Source organism: Crocodylus porosus, unplaced genomic scaffold (genome assembly GCF_001723895.1).
Source record: "Crocodylus porosus isolate Cpor-Errol unplaced genomic scaffold, CroPor_comp1, whole genome shotgun sequence".
Classification (NCBI taxonomy): domain Eukaryota; kingdom Metazoa; phylum Chordata; order Crocodylia; family Crocodylidae; genus Crocodylus; species Crocodylus porosus.
Window position 1 is genome coordinate 71,541,566 of NW_017728950.1, and position 19,348 is coordinate 71,560,913.

The following is a 19,348-nucleotide window of genomic DNA, read 5'->3' on the forward strand; positions in this document are numbered from 1 at the left end:
TACAGGCATGTGGGAGCACTGGTGCCCTCCCTGTAGGCGCTGGATGAAGTGCCATGGCCACTTCTGGGAGCGCTACAGCTGCTTCTCGGTTGGCGAGATTGGCCGCAGGGGACCTCCTCCCACCCCCTGGTTGCTGACTGGTTGCTGGGGGGGGCACATACCCTCCATGACTTAAGGTGGCACCAATCGTCCATGTGGATATGAGTCAACAGGGCGCCCTTGTTGCCAAGATGGCCAACAGCATATTGGGCTGTATTAGTAGGAGCTTTGCCAGCAGATCAAGGGAAGTGATTATTCCCCCCTATTTTGCACTGGTGAGGCCACTGGAGTACTGTGTCCAGTGTTGATGCCTTCCACTGAAGAAAGGATATGGGCAAGCTGGAGAGAGTTAGTGGAAGGCAAAAAAATGTTTAGGGGGCTGGGGCATGCGAGTTGTGAGGAGAGGCTGAGGGAACTGGGTTTATTTAGTCTGGAGAAGAAAAGACCGAGGGGGGATTTGATAGCAACCTTCAGCTACCTGAAAGGGGGTTTTAAAGAGGATGAAGATGGACTGTTCTCAGCAGTAGCAGATGATGGAACAAGAAGCAGTGGTCTCAAGTTGCAGCAAGGGAAATTTATGTTGGATATTAGTAAAACACTCTTGCAAGGGGAGTGGTGAAGCACTGGAACAAGAGGTGGTACAATCTCCATCCTTGGAGGTTTTTAAGGCCCAGCTCAACAAAGCCCTGGCTGGAATGATCTAGTCGGGGATGGTCCTGCTTTGAGCAGGGTGTTGGACTAGATGACTTTCCTGAGGACCCTTTCAATTCTAACTTTCTATTAGTTCTATGATGTTTGCAAAAAGCATGTCACGCCTACTGCCCTGGAAAATTGCATGCAAAAGCAATGAGAAAAGAGGAGGAAGGAAAACATGAAAATTACAATAGGCAACACATACAAAGACTTATTAATATTATACATATAAACTTAAATGCTATAAACTTCTCAGGACAAGGCGTGTTGCCACAAGTATTTGCATAAAATCTAGCAAAATGGTACTCAGATATTTATTGGGGCTACAGTGTTACTGCAACTTGATTATGAAAATTCAGAGTTAACCATAAAAATTATTCAAGTGGCCCTAAAGTAGTAACAAGTCTTTTGCAGCTTGTGCCACCAACATTTCTAAGAGCCTTAAAACCAGGATCTGTAAAGCACCCGGGTGCCGAAATTAGGAACTAGGCATAACTGAAGTGCCTAACCCTGAAATAACAACCCAACACCCCCACACTCAACTGCTGAGTAATTCCTGAAGCACCTGAACTCTTGTCTTCCCAAATGCCTTGAGTTCTCTTCTCTGCATGCATCAAATTTGCCCAGTCTGTACAACTTGAGATCTAGCACCTGCCTAAATCCAGTCAGGAAGGCTTAACTACTCTAAGCAGCCAAATCTCATATGCTTGCTCTGAACATCTTAATACTTGCTAACAGGATCAGCTTCCACTGTTTGCAGCCATGGCAGTCAGTGTTCTCTCTACGCTGCACTCATGCGTGGCCACGCAAATAAAAAAATCATGCTGAGCAATAACTTTTTAGTGCTGTGCATGCAGTGGTGTACCAACTGGGAGGTGGTTGGTAGCCATGTGGGGGGGAAATGCCTAGTGCAGAAGCAAGGGGGCACCAACACTGCACCCCACCCCCAACTGCCAGCTTTGCGTCCGGCTCCTCACCACCAGCCCCAACCCAGCCACAGATTGCTGCAGGAGGGGGGAGGGGCAGGCACACTGCACTCCAAGCTAAGATTCCTCACAGATCGCTAAACCTTAGGGGGAAACATTGACAGCAGTTGCAGAAGTATGTTCATTTTTTATACTGGCAGGCAAACTTCTTTAGGTAAATATAATAACTTTTATTAGACCAACTGAGTAGCTGCAAAAACGTTATTTGCAAGCTTTTGGGCACATGCACCCTTCTTCAGGCATAGGGAGTCTTCGCTGTTCTTTGTCCATTTTTTATACTATGATTTAATGGTTAGGAGTGGTCCAGTGGCTCAGGAAGCAAGAGAGTTGAGTTCAATGCCTCTCTCAACCAGAAAGAGTTCAAAAGTACAATTCCCAGTTCTGAGAGAGTTTCCTAACCACTAGCTAGGAGGCTAGGCTTGTAGAGGAGAGTACTCTGTCCTTCCATGCCATCATTCAAGAAAGATTCAAAACATCATTGGGCCAGCGACATGAGAGCTTGGGGGTTAAGACACTCTTGTAAAAGGCAGGAGTCTTGGATTCTGACCCTACTCACATGCTGTCTGTTTTGGGTCCTATTCTGGGGTGTCTAAGGGTATGTATACAGGGTACAAGGCATGCACATGACAGCTCTGGACCTAAAAACAGTAAAGCCTTCTCAGCAGGACTGGTTAGTCTGGAGCGCAGCACCATATTAGTGTGACTTTTTGCTTCTGGTTTCAGAACTAGTGCAGGGTTTTCCTCTGCATGGCACTGCCTGGTGCCAAATAAATTTCAGCACACTAGACAGAAGTTTCACAACTAACCCAAAGTATCTTTACACAGTGCTATATTGAGCAGTGCAAACATATCTGTACTCTCGCCAAGTTTTTGTAAGGGGAGCAAGGCATCAAGCACAAGATTCTGAATTTCAATCTGGGAGCCAAATGTCTAAGACTCAGGAATTGCAGCATCTATCTTTTAAGAGCTTAAGTTCTTTATGGGATTCTAAGCCTTAAAGTCCTGTAATTCTATTAAAAGTTGTATATTGGAAATATACCGTAAGACTAATTAATCAATAACAGAATTTGTGAAAGTACATTACTATGATCATTCCAAAATGATCATCATAACATAGATCAAAGATTGGTGGGTGGGAGACAATGGTGAAAATGTGGCCACAACTGGGTGGAGCGAGGGAGGGGGAGACCCATTCTGTAGGAGCTCCCATGTAGGTGTGTAGTGTTGGGAAGGAGGGGGGAAAGGAGAATCACTCTCACATTAGCATGGGGCAGTCAAGAGGGGGAATCATGCCCAGTGTAGCAGTGGGTGTGGGGAAAGTGTCTACTTGGTGCCCCTGGTGCAGCTGACACAGCTCATGCAGCTCCTGTGGCATGTGGCTCTTGGAAGCTTAGAAGTTGAATAGCCCTGCATTACAGCGCTAAAACTGAGTAAGGGGGAAAGAAAAAAAAAAAACAGTCAATAAAATGTAAAGATAGAAAGTTGTTTGATAAAATATATCATACAGAGACTATAAAGTATGTCAACACTTGTTAAGAATACCCACCCAAACTACAGCAATACTCAAATGCATCTTCAGGAATCAGATTAAGATAGCATCCAGTGACACAGTGACAACACTTTTCTGAGACCCATCAGTTCCCGAATTAAGTTTTCATTTAAAGGGGAACCAAGTTTCTCAGGAAAGTTTCCAATGTGTTTTAGTCACTTTGGAGTCTAAGCCCCATTGACTATTGGTTTTAGGTGCAATTAGAATTTCACTTCAAGCCCAAAAGCTTTAAAAAACAAGCTGTGATGAGCTGCTTGGGGTAGCAGAGAAGTTAACTGCTTTATTTTATGCATAATACCTCTGTAGCCAATGAGAACAACTTTAAGACCATTAACAATTTCACCAGTCAATTTTAACCAAAACACGTCATTATAACCGTGTCCCTTCACAACACCTGATCTGCTACAAACCTAGAACAGGTCTAGCAATCTACAGCCTGCAAAGCCTTTGGAGCCAACCTGCAGAGGCTCTGTTTGTGCTATGCCTAAGCTAGACACTCAGGACTTGTAGAGGGCGAGCTCTCCCTATGCTAAGTCAAGGTTGGGTGCCTGGGGCTTCGGTGAAGGAGCTGTATCTACACTGTGCTGCAGCCCACTGGCAGAGAGAATCAGCTGAGGTGACCAGGTCCTAGTGTCTACCCATCTTGAGTCCGAGATGGGTTATTCTGGACCCCAGCTGCACCTACCAGAAAACACTGCCAACCCCCCTGCCCCACCTAGAAGATTGTTTAGACTTACAGCATGCTCAAAGCTCTACTACAGACAGTCCACACTTCAGATCTCAAAAACTGCAATGACCTCCAATTTAGTTGTGCTATTGTATATTATCAATTAGTAAAAATGGTCTTCTCATGACTACATTGTTAGGAATAGTATACTTCAGAGCAACATCATAGTTACAAAGTGACTTTTTAAAAGTAAAAGGAAAACACAAGATAACTTCTACGCAAGTTATGTGCCCTACCTATTCTGTGGGTTAAAATAAACCAAGATTCAAGTGTATGACAGCTAAGTTAAGGATGATCTAACCATCAGGATGTCCAATAACTACTTACAAAGTGCAGTGTTTGTCCTCTTTTATAATTAATATTTAATAGAGCAGACATTTAAGATACAAATGTTGAATTCTTCCTACCTATTGGAAAGAAGAAAAAATGAGCCTAACCAGAAAAAAAAAATCATTCTACAGCTTAAGTTTCATGAAAGTCTCTAAAACACTGCAGACTCACCAATACACTGCTAGACAATCAAAATACATCTCATCAAAAAGCACAGAAGGGATGAGAACCTGACACTGCAAGAATCACATCACCAACCTCAAAAACATTAAATAACCCTCACTAATCTAGGCTCCAAATGATGTTTTCACTTAGTGGTTGACCATCTACCAGCACAGCTTTCTGAATTCTTGCTCAAGTAAAAGCTACAGAACAACCTTCTTCGATGAGGTTGAATACATCCATCTACATGGCAAAAGAGTTCAGGTACCTGTTAACAAAGTCATATAGTATCCTCAAATAATAGTTTCAAACTCAAACCTATCCCCTGAATATTGTGTAAACCTTTCCAGACTTTTCTGCAGTATGGCTCCAGCACTCAAGCATATCCCATTCAACTCATTTCTGGGTCTGGTACATAAGATGCTAAAGACAGTTCTGACATACCCCCTCATTTCTTGATTTCATCTGAGTGAATAGGTGAAACATGCTCAAAAGCAATACTTTCTAGAAGCACCAAGGACACAGCAGAGGTATACAACAACCAAGATGAGTTACCAGTCAGTAGTGACCCTCAGTTACTAGGGCACCTCATAAGGCATAATCCATAGCGAACTGTGATGTTACCAATTCTACATGAATACAATGTTACTAATGGAGAAAACATGCTCGCCCTACAAGAAAAGGGTGGAATCATTTAAATCAAGGGTCAGCAACCCTTGGCATGTGTGCCGGAGTGTAGCACGTGAGGCCATTTTGCTCAGCATGCTACAGCTGGCCTGGACTGTGGGCAGCTGCCACTGGCCATGGAGTGCGGGCTGCTCAGAGCACGTGAAGGGGAGGCTGAAAGCCCTGCTGCAAGCAGCTCAGGGTCCACGGCAGGCAGCAACTTCCCAGAGCCCAAGCTGGATGTGGCAGGCAGCCAGGAGGCTGCAACTGGCACACCAGGGTCCAGAGCCATGGCTTGGCTCCGCGGAGGCAGCAGTTGCACATGTACCTCAGGGCAGACAGTGAAAAAGGGGCCACAGCTGGCACTCCCCACTGTTCTCCCTCCACCCTCCACCATGCAGAAGGTACCAGCTGCAGCAACAGCAGCGCTGGCTCACAGGACTGCAGCCAGAGTGCAGTGGGGGCTGAGGTGTGTACTGCGGTGAGTGCTTGTGGAATTGGGAAGAGACCCAGCCCAATCCCCAACCCCTGCAGCTCCTGCTGTAGGTGTTGCTCTGTCCTGGGCTCTGGGCACCTCCCCCTTCCCTCTGTCCCCCAATCTTGTGGCATGTATTTGCACGTAGCAGCACTGAAGACACAGCAGAGCCAGCATGAGACCTGCTGCAGCCCTGAGGGTCAGTGCTGCAACAGTGCTGGCTGAGCAGGGGCCCATAAAGGCCCTGGGCTGGGGGCAGTGTAGGGGGAAGAGGCAGCAGTGGCGGCAGCAACTCTCAGGCACCAGCAGCTCTGCCCCTGCACCATGCTGCGCTTGCCCCCTGCAGCCTGCTGCCATTGCCTACCAGCCCTCAAAGAGCACCCTCCTGCTCCCATCCCCACACCAGCCCTGCCGTGCTATCACCCCATGCCCACCCCACTGCTGCTGGGGAGGGAAGAGGAGATATGTTGCTTACGCATGCAGCAGTGGGAGGGAGGAAGGGGCAGGGAAGCATGTGTCTGTGTGTACGTGCATGTGTGTAGTGACGAAGGCAGGAGGAAGGTCTCCTCAGGCTCTGACCCTGATACAGTCCCCGATACATGCCTACTCACAGCTGCCCCCCCAGGCGCATACACACATGCATGCATGCATGCACGCACGCACGCAGCCCAGTGGGGCTGAGGGGTACAGATTCCATACGGGGGCAAGGAGCAACAGCTTTCCCCTGTCCCACTTGATACTCCTCCCCAGCCCTTGAGTGAAGGGGGAGCTGCTAATCCCCCTGACACCTCACTTCAGGTCTTGGTGCTGCTCCTTCCTCCCTTCCTGGCTCCCTGCAATTCCCCTGTCACTGCCAAAGCTCCAGTACAAAGGAATGAGAGAAGCACATGTGTTTTTATTGACCATATTTAACTAAAACACTGAACCACTGAAATCAATTAACAAAGAAAAGTTCATTTTAATTATGAATATTCCTCCTACTTACATCACTGGGAAGTGAATTATTACTTCCCTTAAAAAGATAAATTACATGATTTGTTTAACAGTCTTATGTCAAGGCAAGAAAGGTCCAAGTATTTTATCTATCTTCTACCTTGGCTACCTCTACTGAAAGGAGCTGTGGTAAAACATTACAATAGCTTACTTCTATTTTTAGTGTTAGTAAACCTGGGATCATTACAGAAACTATTTTTGATAAATATATTAACCAAAGGGGTGTTGGGGGAGACACTTTAAACATGTATATGATAAACCAATATCTTGCACTGAAAGATGAGGCAGTCCTGGTGGCACTGTGACTGTTTAGTAACTTGCTATTCTGAATAGCAGAGCTCACTCTTGGCATATCAAAGCATTAAAAGGAAGGAATGGAATTAAATCTGTACTTTTCATATTCAGAATGGTGGTAAAGATGCTTCTTGGGATTCTTCTCTACTGGAAAACATTTTAATGTATCAGACTAAATTATGAAGTTTGAGCAGCATTGGGGATTTATTTATGCAAAAATAAGAAGAGATGAGCAACTGCATTCTTCCAACTGATGTGAAATAATCAGCCACAGCCATTTATCAGATACGTATAAGTGACGTTTGTATTACTCCATAAGAGAGTAAAGTAAAATAATTCACAGTAGCAAGCGGTACCTGTTCATCTTTTTGTCTCCACTCTTGCCAATTTTCTTCCTGAGAATCTTTCTGCACTTGACTGTACAATGTTTGCTCATGCTGAGATAGACAGCCTCCATGGGAGGATTTCTGAGGAATCTTTTTAAAAGCAAGATTTCTGAGCTGCAAAGCAGAAAGCAAGAAGCACAATTAATAACAGCAACAGTTTTGCTATTTACTAGAATGTTAATGAATATACAGAAACAACTCTATCAAAGACATTTATATGTGCCTATAATTTACCCCAAGCCTTGGGTTAAGTTTATTAAACCAGAGGTGTCAAAACACATGGCCTGCAGGCTGGATCTAGTTTGCAGACCTGTTGCATCTGGTGCACTGGTGGGCTACAGGAACTGAATGCCCTTGGCTCTGCGCTGCCATACACCTCAGCACTGCTGACTGGTCAGAACTCTATGTTGCTGGGCAACAGCATTAAAGTGTGTGGCTTCATACAGCCGCATGGCACTGGCTCTGTGCCACTACTCTAGCTAGTCAGCAGTGCCAAATGCATGTAGCAGCATGGATCCAGAAGTGTGCAGTAGCACAAAGCCATGTTCAGGTAGTAAGGAGCTGGGAGGCTTGTGTCCATAAAGAGCCAGGGAAATGCAGGGGCTCAGAGAAGTCATGCACCAAATTTTTAAATTGTTATTTCATTGGGAGATAGTAAAAGAGCATTTTTTTTTTTTTTTTGGGGGGGGGGGGGGCACAGATGATATATGATTTTATACTGACACAGGGGGCTGGGGGTGGAAAACGAACCTAAGAACATATCTAAAGAATGAAAGACTCATGCTTTCAAAGCACTCTCCAGAGCATTACAGGGTCACTAATGCACTGCTAGGCGCGTCAGGCATCCACAGAAAAAGCTGACAACTTGACCTCTTGCCCACTCCCTCAACACAAAAAAACGTAGGTCCAACTTCAGAGCATTAACCACCATCAACAACTTGGGACCCAAACATCTAGTTTACAATCCTTGTATTATTTTAACTTGGGGCAGGCAATTTTTTCAGCTGGAGGGCCGTTTAAGGAGTTTTGGTGAGCTGTCAAGGGCCCCATGACAGTTGCCCCACCCCCTGGTTGCCATCTTGGGACCAGAAGTCCCACCGCTAACCCCTGACCTTTACCACCAGAAGTCCTTCCCCCTACCCCTGCCCCAGAAATACTCATTTTGGGATGAAAGGGTTGCCATCCTGGAACCAGAAATAAACCGAATTATGCAGTAAAATTCAAACACCTACTATAACATTTTTAAATTTTATTACAAAAATGTTTTTTGCCATGATTTGTGTTTGTATAGCGTATATAGAGGTGACTGGATAACTCAAAAATAAGGTTTTACACTTGTATATTGTGTGTCGGGGTGTGGTTGGTGTGTGTAGGCTGGGGTGTGGGGGCTGATGTGTCTAGGGTGGGGTATGGAGGCAATAGGGCATGTTGGGTGGGTGTGTGTGGCTTGTGGAGTGAGGAATTGTGGAGAGGTGTGGGGACCCCCCCCCCATACCCTCCGATGACAGCATTGGGAACACTCACAGGCAGCGGATGCCTGTGCCTGGTGCAGGTGCTGCCACCTGGTGGCGTGCGGCACTAGCCAGCGCTACATGCAAGGGAAGGAGCGCAGCCTGCCTGGCCCACCTTTATCATGGGGGCTCAGTGCAACGCACGTGCAACTCCTGGCACTTGTGCAGCACTGGGGGAAGCCCCATGTGCTGGAGTTTGCTGCCTTCCTTTCTCTCTGCTGTACAGGTCCCGGGACTCTGCATGGAAGCAGGGGCTGGGGCTCCACTTCACTTCTGGTGAAATCCCAGGATCTGCACAGTAGGGGGTGGGGAAGGCAGCTGGCTTCAGCATGTGGGGCTTCCCCAGGGGTGCAGGAGTGCCAGAAGCTGCACGTGAACCATGAGGAGCCCTCGCAATAAAGGCGGGCCAGCCAGGCTGCATTTCTCGCTCCTGTGTGCAGTGCTGGCTGGAACCACATGCCACTAGGTGGCAGAGCCTGTGCTGGGCATGAGTGCCCACCACCTGCTGGTGTTTCTACTGCTGCTGGTGGGGGCTATGCTCCATGTGTGGGAGGATGTAGGGGGTCCTCACACCTTGCCATGATCCGTCACATCCACATCCTGCCCACCTGTGCTCTGCCCTCCCACCTCTCCACTGGGTGCAAGCTCTGCACTGCTGCCAGCCCCAGTCCCAGCCCCAGCCCCATACTCGCTGGACCCGCACAGCTGCAGCTCCCCCTCCCCCACCACTTACCTGGTGCCTGGCTCAAGCAAGATGCCAGAGAAGCCTAGCAGGTCACCCAGCCATTGTAGCGGTAGCAGCAGCAGCCCTGCCTAGAAGCTGCATGCTGTCTGGGCCCTTCTGCCCACAAGGGTGGGAGCAAGACACCATACAGTATGTTGAGAGAGGTGTATTTGTGGGCCCCTTGCTCTCCCCCTTGCGGAAGGAAGGGCTGGGCAGTATACAATTAATTGGCAGGCGCACATGGACTGAATGAAAGTGCCTTGCATGACAGATCTGGCCCATGGGCTGTATTTTGCCCACCCCTGTTTTACCTAATATAAAAGTAAATGCTATCTTGTTCAAGTGAGCAGCATGGGGAGGACCATCAGTAAGGACATACTTGTAAAGCTGTTTGTGCAACATTAAAAGAACCACACCGTTTTAGAAGTCAAGCATTGACTGTTACAAGTAACTGTCAAAATGTAAAAATTAGTAAGTTATCCTGCCTTTTCAATTTGACTGTAAATATCATATCTTCTCACACAAAAATATGCTCTGGAATACACACCTTGTTTTTTAAAGGCAGAATGAAGTAAAAAAGATCATCCAGGGTGTATCTACATGAGATGTTTTACTGCACAGCAGACTAATCTACTGTGCAGTAAAGGCATCACTATCTACATGTGCGGTGCATTTACTGGGCAGTAAATGAGGCTATAGCGCAGTTAGCTTGTACTTGTAAATACAGCTAGTACCTGTTACTGCACAACACCACTCCTGTAGACATTGCCCCTAGTCAGCCTAGGCAGCAGGAGAAAGCGAACTCTCTGTCCCTGGTCCTGTTGCTGCTCAGTTTCTGGCTCTCCCAAGAAACCAGGAGCCAATTAGTGCTGGGACTGGAGAGCTCTCTGTTCTGTCTCTCCCAGATCCTGGTGTGGGATGGCTGCTCCTGCGGGCAATGGGAAGCTGGAAACCCAGCCCCTGCCTGCCCCCCCCCCCAGGGCACCTCTGCATGGCACAAAGATGGCTGCACTGGGGGTCAGGTGGGAGGGGGTTGGGTTCCTAGTCCCTGCTTGCCTCGCAGAGCGGTCAGCTCCACATCAACCAGGGCAGCTGCCATCAAGCCCCATGCCCTCCCCTCCCAGGTTTGCTGGAAGCTGCCTCACACGCAGGACAGGTCCCACTGGGCAGAGGAGTCCCGCCCAGCAGGGGACTCACTGGCAGCTGTGTGGCCAGCACCCAGGGGAGCCTTGAGTTCCCCTTGCAGGGGGGCAGAGCAGGGCTGAAACAGCCTGTACTGGGCTCCTTCCAACAGGCAGCATGTGTAGACATGCACCTGGAAATTAATCAATGCCAATTAGTAGCACATGCAGACATGTGTTGTCCACCCCCCCGCACTCCCTTGCAGTAACTGAGTAGCAGCAGCTAAAGAGCAGAGCCTACTCATTGTTCTGTTCCCTATGGATCTTTGCAGAGATTTTACTTTCTGTTGTAGTCAGTAAGTGGCACAACCTGCTCTTACTGTGTTCCTTGCATATAATGCACACACCAATCTCCAGCAGCTGTTTTTCAGGGGAAGCATGGGTTCTGTGAGAGAAAATATGGTATGTATGGTCTAACTCTCTCTCCCTGAAACTTCTTGATGAAGAGATGTCTCAAGAAAAAACCCAAAGAGCTGATAAGGAACTGCCATAACTGAAGCAGCAATTTTAGGCTTCCAAGTCTGGCACTTTTAGTTCTAGCCGCTGTATGTTACGGAAGGGTTTTGGCTCCTATCTGTCAGGCAAAGAAATGATCTATAGTCTAGAATCATTGCTCACCTGTTTTTTTCCTGGTAAAATAAAGAACGAAGACTGCATAGAGGGCTTGCTGCTTTACTTGAGGAAACTGTATCCTAATACCTATGGTTGAAAAATTCAACCTTTTTGAACCAGACAGGCCAGATCCTTCTTTAGTATCGGGTAGGATAGCTGTGACCTGCACCCTAACAACCTGGTTCTACAATACCTTCCTAAAAGTTACTGTAAAGACTTTCAGAAAGCCTTGACATGCTGTTCTCAAGACTTGTAAACAAGCTAAACATCTATCCTTCTCTTAGACATTTTAGACAACTGCTGCATTGGTTCGCAACCAATATTATGTCAGGACAAAAATAGTCCTTCATGAAAGCTGGCTTCTTTCTTCAGCTACCAGGACAGAGGCATAAAAGAAAACTATAACAGTGCAAAAAAAAATCTTCCAAACCTTCAAAAACTTATTTGATAACTACTTAGAAAAATTTACTTTGAAAAAGCTTAATTAAAACTATACCAATGCAGCTAGGGTATGGGCTCTAGATTAAATGAAGACCAGGGGAAGAGAAATTAAGGGACTGAGTTAGGGAATTTTTATACCCTTAAATCTAAAGCAAATGGTTCATGTTGCACCCTTCATTTAAAACTGCCTTAAGTTCTTTGACTCACAGACCAAGATATGTAACTTTTTGAACTGAAGGGGGAAATATTTTCTCCTGGAGAGGGATTCCCCTTTTCCCCCTCACATGTGAGTTGACTCTTACTATAATGGGCATTTCTTAAACCTAAAGACTATCAATATACAAGTCCTATAAAGGAGTTTTAACAAGTACACCTCCATACAAAAAACCAAACAAACAACCACCTGTCACATGCCCCACTGTCTTCTCCATAACCCAGTATGACATCAACATCTTTGAAGGCCTCTACCCTTTCTTGATGTAAAGAAAATTTCTGTTAAATCTACTACAGAGATATGAGTTCCAGCTTCCTAAAATAGGTCTCTCTCTCCTACATCTCCAGCTGAAAATGTGTAATCACAAATGAAAAAAGTGAAAAGCCTAATTGTCATTTTAATATGAGCCTAAGATTATTAATTGATTTTTCCACATAATTGAGGTTTTCCAAATAAAAAGGGAAAATGCTTTTGGGATTGAGAACACTGGCAAGTTTTGAGAAAAACCTCAAATACTATCTTCTAATAACTATACACTGAATTTATTTTACAAAAATATAAGTGCAACAAAAACATCCATAATATTCAGATAACAGGACAATCTTGTATATTACCAAAAAAAAAACAGTAGCCTCTCTACCTCATTAGCTTCACTCTGTTGCTGTTCCTTCTTTTTTCTCCTCTTCTCTTTCTTCTTCTCGTTTGTAGCCAGTTTTGCCCCTGAAGCTTGAGACTTCCCAGCACCTCGACCACCTCTTCCCTTTCCAGACTCCGAATCAGAATCACTATCCACTTGCAACAGAGCAAAGCGGGAGGCAGTGGTGGGAACTGAACTGAGTACAGCTGAGGCCATTGCAATGTCAGGCGTTACTCTGGGGATGGCTATTATTCAAATGTTATGCTTTCTGGGAAAGTAGCAAAGAAATAGGAAGTGAATCATACTAGCCCACTACACAAGAATGTTTTGCAACAGTATATACAGAAAACATGAATGGTTCAGACCTATCAGTTATACAGACTGTATGTAGTTCTGGTCCAAAGGGCTCAAGATAAATTGACTTGTTTTGGTTCTGCATCCACTTTCTTTTATTTAAATTGCTCCACTATCACTATTTAATCGTAATATATAAACAAAAACAGTATTGTGTTCAATTTTTCTAGAAACATTTTCTGTTATGGTACCTGCCTGCCTCTTACAGCTCCTGATGTGCTGAAGGTTACTGTATAGAAGGACAGGCAGACTACACCATTCCAATAACTTCCTGTTTTATTTTGTTTTTTAATGAAAACTACATAGCCCAGCAGAGAGACAGGATTCTGAGGAGAAAGGACAAGTAGCTGGTTAACATATGCATGAAGGCAGGTACATCTCAAAACTTCAGTTACCAGTGAGTAGAGTCCATTTTTTTTTCAAATGGTCTCTGTCTGTTTATCAGAATTTTAGCAATCAGTGCTCTCCCACACAGAAAATTAGTTTTAATTTAATAAAGATTATTGAATTCCAACCCCAAATTCTGCATTTAATATTAAGGCTAACCATAGGGAATAAAGTTTGGCATATCTGCACTGAACTTTAAAAGTGAAAGACCTACAAATTTAGTTAAAACAAGTTCATCTTTGGCATACTATTACAGACATTTTTAGGCTTGTAAAAGGAGTTCCATTTCTGACATTTGAACATTTACTAGACTGCAATCCCCACATGAAAAGAATGATCTTTTTAAACAGGGTTTGAAACTTAGTTGTGAAGGGTAATTAAAAAGCTTAGGTATTTCAATATACTTTCGATCTATTTGCAAGAGTGATTCTCAGCCAGGGTTTCCTGGCATTCTGGGATGTCATCAGATCCTTTGAAGGGTGCCTCTAGCTGGGAGGAGATGAGAGACATGTGAAGAGATAAGAACAGGCTTAGCCCTGCCTGGCTGATCCCACCTCCACTGCCTGGCTCCTCTGTAAGGAGGTAAGCACTGTGTATATAAAATTAGTTTTTGAAATTGGGTGCCACTGAATTTACAAAAGTTATGGAGGGGTTTCCTTGAGTACAAAAAGGTTGTTTTAGGTAAAAAAACATAGTGGAGTCAGTGCATGCGACAGAAAAGGACTGATATGAAAGTCTAATGTTAAAAACATAAGAGACACATGGCCAGTGACATGGGATGCACAGCTATTCTGAAATGATGCCATATGAAACCAAAATGACATACAGAGGTGTGGTTTAAGCAGAAATTGAATGATACATGGATCAGGTTTTATCATGCAAAACTAAATTTAATTGAAATCATGGCAGACCACAGCATTTAAGCAATGTTATGAAAATTTCTTCTTATTAAAATGTTACTGAAGAATATGAATTAATCTATGGATGAAACACTTCTAAGGATGATTTCCCAGGTTCTTTGTGCTTGATACTGGATATATATGGAAAGAGAAGTCCATAGGAAATCTAAGATTAGCCGGACAATGCAATAAGGGGTGCACTGATAAAGACTTTTTTGGCCATTACTGATAACCAGTTATTAACCAGCCATATCAGCCGATAGCGATCTGATAGCTGATAGGCAGCCTGGCAACTTGGAAAGCAGGATCATGAGGCTGGTAAGTCTGTGGGGGGAAGGGGCATGGGGGAAGGAAAGGGCACGGGGGTGCAAATTGAGGGCCCTGTGGTGAAGGAGGGAGTTGGGGCTGAGGCTGGGGCAGGCCCTGCCCAGCTGCAGGCAGCTCATCTTGGGGGGGGGGGGGAATGTGCACACCCCAGGGGGAGGCAAGGGGGGCATGTGCCCCCCAGATTTGTGCGCAGGACAAGGCAGGCTGCCTGCTGCAGGCTCAGGGCCAGGGGCTGTGCTAGCCTCTTCCCAGCAGACAGGGCTGGACTGGGGCCGTGCTCAGGGCAGGACAGGTAGCCGTGGTGCTGGGAGGGATGGCTACAGAGAATTTGGGGCTGGCTGTAATCCAGCCCACAGCCACCCTCCCCTCCCCTGCCCTCCAAAGCCACTGACGCCCACCCTGAAGGACAGTTCCAGCCCAGCACCCTCACCAGAAAGAGACTGGTACTGGCCCTGGCCCGATGCCCACACTTGCCCCACACCCCAGGGGTGAGCAGAGTGGCAGGGACCCATCCCTCCCCTCCCACCCCCTGCCTGGGTGGCACCTGTTCCTGCCCCATTCCTGGTCACATATATGCTGCAGCTGTGCGCATACACACAGCATTTATCAGTGATATTATTGGCTATACCATCCAAATAAAGCAGATTGCTGATTACATTAATTTTCCTTTTATTGGTGCTGATCCACTATGGACCAATATATCTGTGCATCTCTAAATACACTTGTGATGAAAAGAATCCCAAATTGAAGACAATCATTGTGCAAAGCAATTTGGTTCTTCAAAAAGCTAAGTCAAGGGAGACATAGCAAATAAGCCTTCTTAAAAACCTCTCTAATGATTGTTCATTTCTTGTTATATTAAGGAATGCAACTTAAAGTTCTTTTGTCACATGGGAGTCAGCATTTTTCTCTCCTTCTATAACAAGCTAAACTTATAAAGTCAATTTTATTCTGAAGTGGATTTTGCACTGAACACTAAATCCACTTGATGTCGGTACTGTGGTTCTTAAAGGAGTAGCTGCTGTCAAAAACTCCATACCAGATGTCATACGTTTCCAGAGATTACACGTGAAACAAGGTTAAATAAGTTTAAAAAAAAAGGATTCAGACACAATAATGTGTACTGTTTATAAATCAGATTTCTCTGAATATATTGTGACTGGGAATTTAGGAAACAATTAAAAATTCCTTAGAGTCCTGGGTAACTAGCAAACATTTCTTTGTGAAAGTGATAAGACACAGTTCTTTTCATATAATGAAATGTTATACAGAAAAAATAACCAGACATGACAGATGTAGCTACAATCAATGACAAAATAATTCTCTGGGAATCTAACCTCGCAGACACAAAGAAGGTAGTATACTAGAATATTGTGTGCTATGTTATTTGCAGAAGAGACAAGGGCTTGGTATGGTTTTGTATGGAATATTGATTCTGATGCAGTAGTTCTTGGAAAAATAGAATTCTATTACATCTGGCAGAGAAAAGAATGTCTCACCGTACAGCGTATGCTACTATTCATGTCAAGGAAAAGCCTGGGGGTTTCCAGTGTCCCAAACCCTAACAGATTGTGACAGATGCAGGAAGAAATAAAAAAAATAGTCCCAAAGACACATTGTGTTTACAATGTCATGGATGCACCACTAAATCTAGTCATCAAGCCACCTGGTTTGTTATCAGCTATGATCATCGTGCAAGAAGCGAATGATTTGTTGCTTCTCTTTGATCACAGCAATGATACCTAAACTGGAGCGGAGGCTGGAGAGGAGTGCTATTTTCATTCAACACAGGACACCTGAAGACAGTCTATTCTCTCAATCTGTACTGATAGAGCAAAAGTTCATAAAAAAGTCCCAAGTTAACTGCTGAAATAAATGCTAAAATACTATTAACAAGTAATCCAGGTCATGTGCATGGGAAAAGGTATACAGAGATTAACAGCTGTGAATTAGCCATGTATGGCTAATGTCTGTTCCAAGTAGTTCATACTCCTTAAAATTTATGGTCAAAAGTGTTTTGCATAACTTTTTACAGACTTTTTTGCAAATGTCAGGATAGTTTACAGCATGCTGTGGTTGTCAATACAACTAAATGCATAACTAAGTATACAAATTAAGTACAAATCTGGAAAAAGCCATTTTTTATTCATATCATATACAACAAAAACATAATGCCACAAACTTAAATTGTGTCATAATTCTTCCCAAAATATACATGCTGATTAAATGACTAGTGTGCATATGCATATATGCATTTTATAGAAGAAAAAGGACAAAAGTAGCCGTAATCCAAGATGAAATTCTATACACATAGGATGATGTTTCGTATAATATGCATTTAACGTTTTTGATAGTGATAAAAGCTGTAGTAATTAGTAAAATTCTTGGTTATTTAATGAGTGATATCTGTGTATAAATAATTTTAAAGTGATAGACCCTGTTCTAGAAATTCAAATGTATTCAAGAAAAAATATAACTTAATGATGACAATGAAGCTATACTACATAATTTCAAAATTAATTTAAAACTTTAATCAAGGAGGACATATGAAGAAAAAGTTCTTTCCTGTATTGACTCCACTCAGTACTCTTTAAGATACATAATTTGACTGGTCTTTATGGAAGTGACAATCTTAAGGTCTAATGGTACATTGTCTGAAGTCACTGTCTAAACCCCACCCCAACTTCCTTCCTATTGTAAGGGCAAAGATCACTTTATTCTCATGGAGTATTGTAAAAAGATAAACCTTAAACACAGTGAAATTTACTCTCAGACAAGGTTAACGAGAGAAACTGAAAGGGCAGAACTGCTGAGGTTCAGGGGAAATGGAAAAAAATAAAGAGAGAAGCAGCAAGGTGCTTTATCAGTCCCAAATTTAGATCACAAGAAGTTGCTGGGTTTTCCTAAAGTGAGGCTTACACTCCCTTTAGTAACTTCCAAGTGGCCAAGAGTAATGGCTTCAAGGTATATAATTACAGACATAATTTTAGGGAACTGAAATGCAGTAAGTATCTTTGGATGGAATGTTAGATTGGTATGTGACAGTTTGTTGTGAATAAAAAGACTATCCTCTCTCACAACAGAACTCTTTTTTCCACAAGAGAAGTCCTAAAAACATTTTTATTCACAACAGAAGTCTTAAAAAAAGTTATGCAAATGTCAAAAGGCTGAGAGAACAGAGAATTCTCTATATAGTAATTATACTGAATAACAAAAGTTCTAGAACAATCAAAGTCCCACATACTGTGCTACAAAGCAGAGAGACTTTGGAATGAAGTTTTCAGACGGTCCATATCTCAGTCTGATCTCCTGACCTATTTTCCAAGTTCCTTACATAAACATCATAAGTATAACTGATCTGTGGTCCACCCAACTGCACACTGAATACTGTTTTTGAGTTATCCTGCAAGTGAATGTACATGCTATATTATTATTAAAAGGAAACTGGGAAAAATACAAAGGAAACAAGATCTGTTTCCAAATAGAGGAGAAAGCCAGTTCACTGCCTCTGGCATTCATTCTTTAAAGAACTTTTTTTTTTTTTTTTTTTTTTAAATGTGACTAAGACTAGTGGACACACGTTCTCCCTGCACGCTCTCCCTTCTAGAAAATCCTGACTGCCACTGTTGTTTTAGTCTAACTTACGATGCTTGTGAAGCTCTTAGCTGATCTATTAATACACTGGAGATACCCGAGATGGACACTGTTTAAGAGGCTGATGGTGCAAAAAACATTACCATCTAATTTTGTTCTTCTGATATCTGAAGAAGCAAAGAACTTTCTTTGAACGTAACTGGTATGTGGCTTTGAAGCATGTGACAAATTTGTGCCTTGAGAAAAAGAAAGGACAGGAGAAGACTTGTTAGTCTTTCCTTTAAAGGTACTCACTTTTTTGATTGGGCCTTTTCTGTAGAGAGCAATACTTTCTGCAATATCCAGACAAGACAGCCTTGTCATCTACACTGCTGAGCCAATTTGCATTATAGGCCTTAACTGGGTATAAAAGACTAAAGTGGAATAAGTTACAAAGTCCAGATGACTAAAGTAGTCAAGTTCTCTGTCAGAACAAGCCTCCATATACTTTAGGTTCCTGTATTCTGCTGGAAAGCCTTTCCTTTTAGCAAAGCCAAACTACACAGTAAGTGTAATGAGGACGTAGGTAACATAGAACTTGTTCACTTGATTAAGAGGTCTAATTCTTGAAGCAGTTGCAAGTCCTTTGCAAGTCTGGGGGAAGTGGTTGAGATTAAGTAAATCAGCCATCTGTATGTAGGTAGAAATGTATGCCACCTTCAGTTGGCTATCATCAGTATTTTGGGAACACCTGAGATGCAGCTGACATGGGGAAGGGAAGAATCTTGTAACCAATAACAACAGAACTGATAAAATAATCCTACACATTTGTGTAGCAAGCAATTCTGCTTATGTGAAAATGAGCCCCTGTGGGGTCAAAAGTTCCAAACCAGTGCTGAAAGGAGTAGGAAGGCATAACCAAAACTTGAACTTTTTGAAAAAAGGAATTTAACTTTCTAAGATCCAAAAATGCAATGTAGTCCTATGTCTCTTTTGAGGATCAGAAAACATCTCTAACAGAAGTCTTTTCCCCCAGTATCTTTGTTCCTGGTTCCAAGAGACACCTTTAACAGTTCCCCAAAATGGAACTGACTACCCAGTCATAGTTTCATAGTTTCTAGGGTCGGAAGGGACCTGAGTAGATCATCTAGTCCGACCCCCTGCCATGGCAGGAAGGAGTACTGGGGG

At 43.8% G+C, this 19,348-nt stretch overlaps 1 protein-coding gene across 3 annotated transcripts in view; it reads right to left on the reverse strand.

Moving 5' to 3' along the window:
* GKAP1 (G kinase anchoring protein 1) overlaps positions 1–19,348 on the reverse strand; it is a 46,158-nt gene that overhangs the window by 20,221 nt on the left and 6,589 nt on the right. For all 3 annotated transcript variants that reach the window (XM_019555285.1, XM_019555284.1, XM_019555283.1), the window contains exons 2-3: positions 12,624–12,888; positions 7,271–7,414 (exon numbers count right to left, since the gene is read on the reverse strand). In XM_019555285.1, the coding sequence (XP_019410830.1) occupies positions 7,271–7,414; positions 12,624–12,836 (357 nt within the window). In that variant the 5' untranslated portion in view covers positions 12,837–12,888. The remainder of the gene's footprint in view (positions 1–7,270; positions 7,415–12,623; positions 12,889–19,348) is intronic.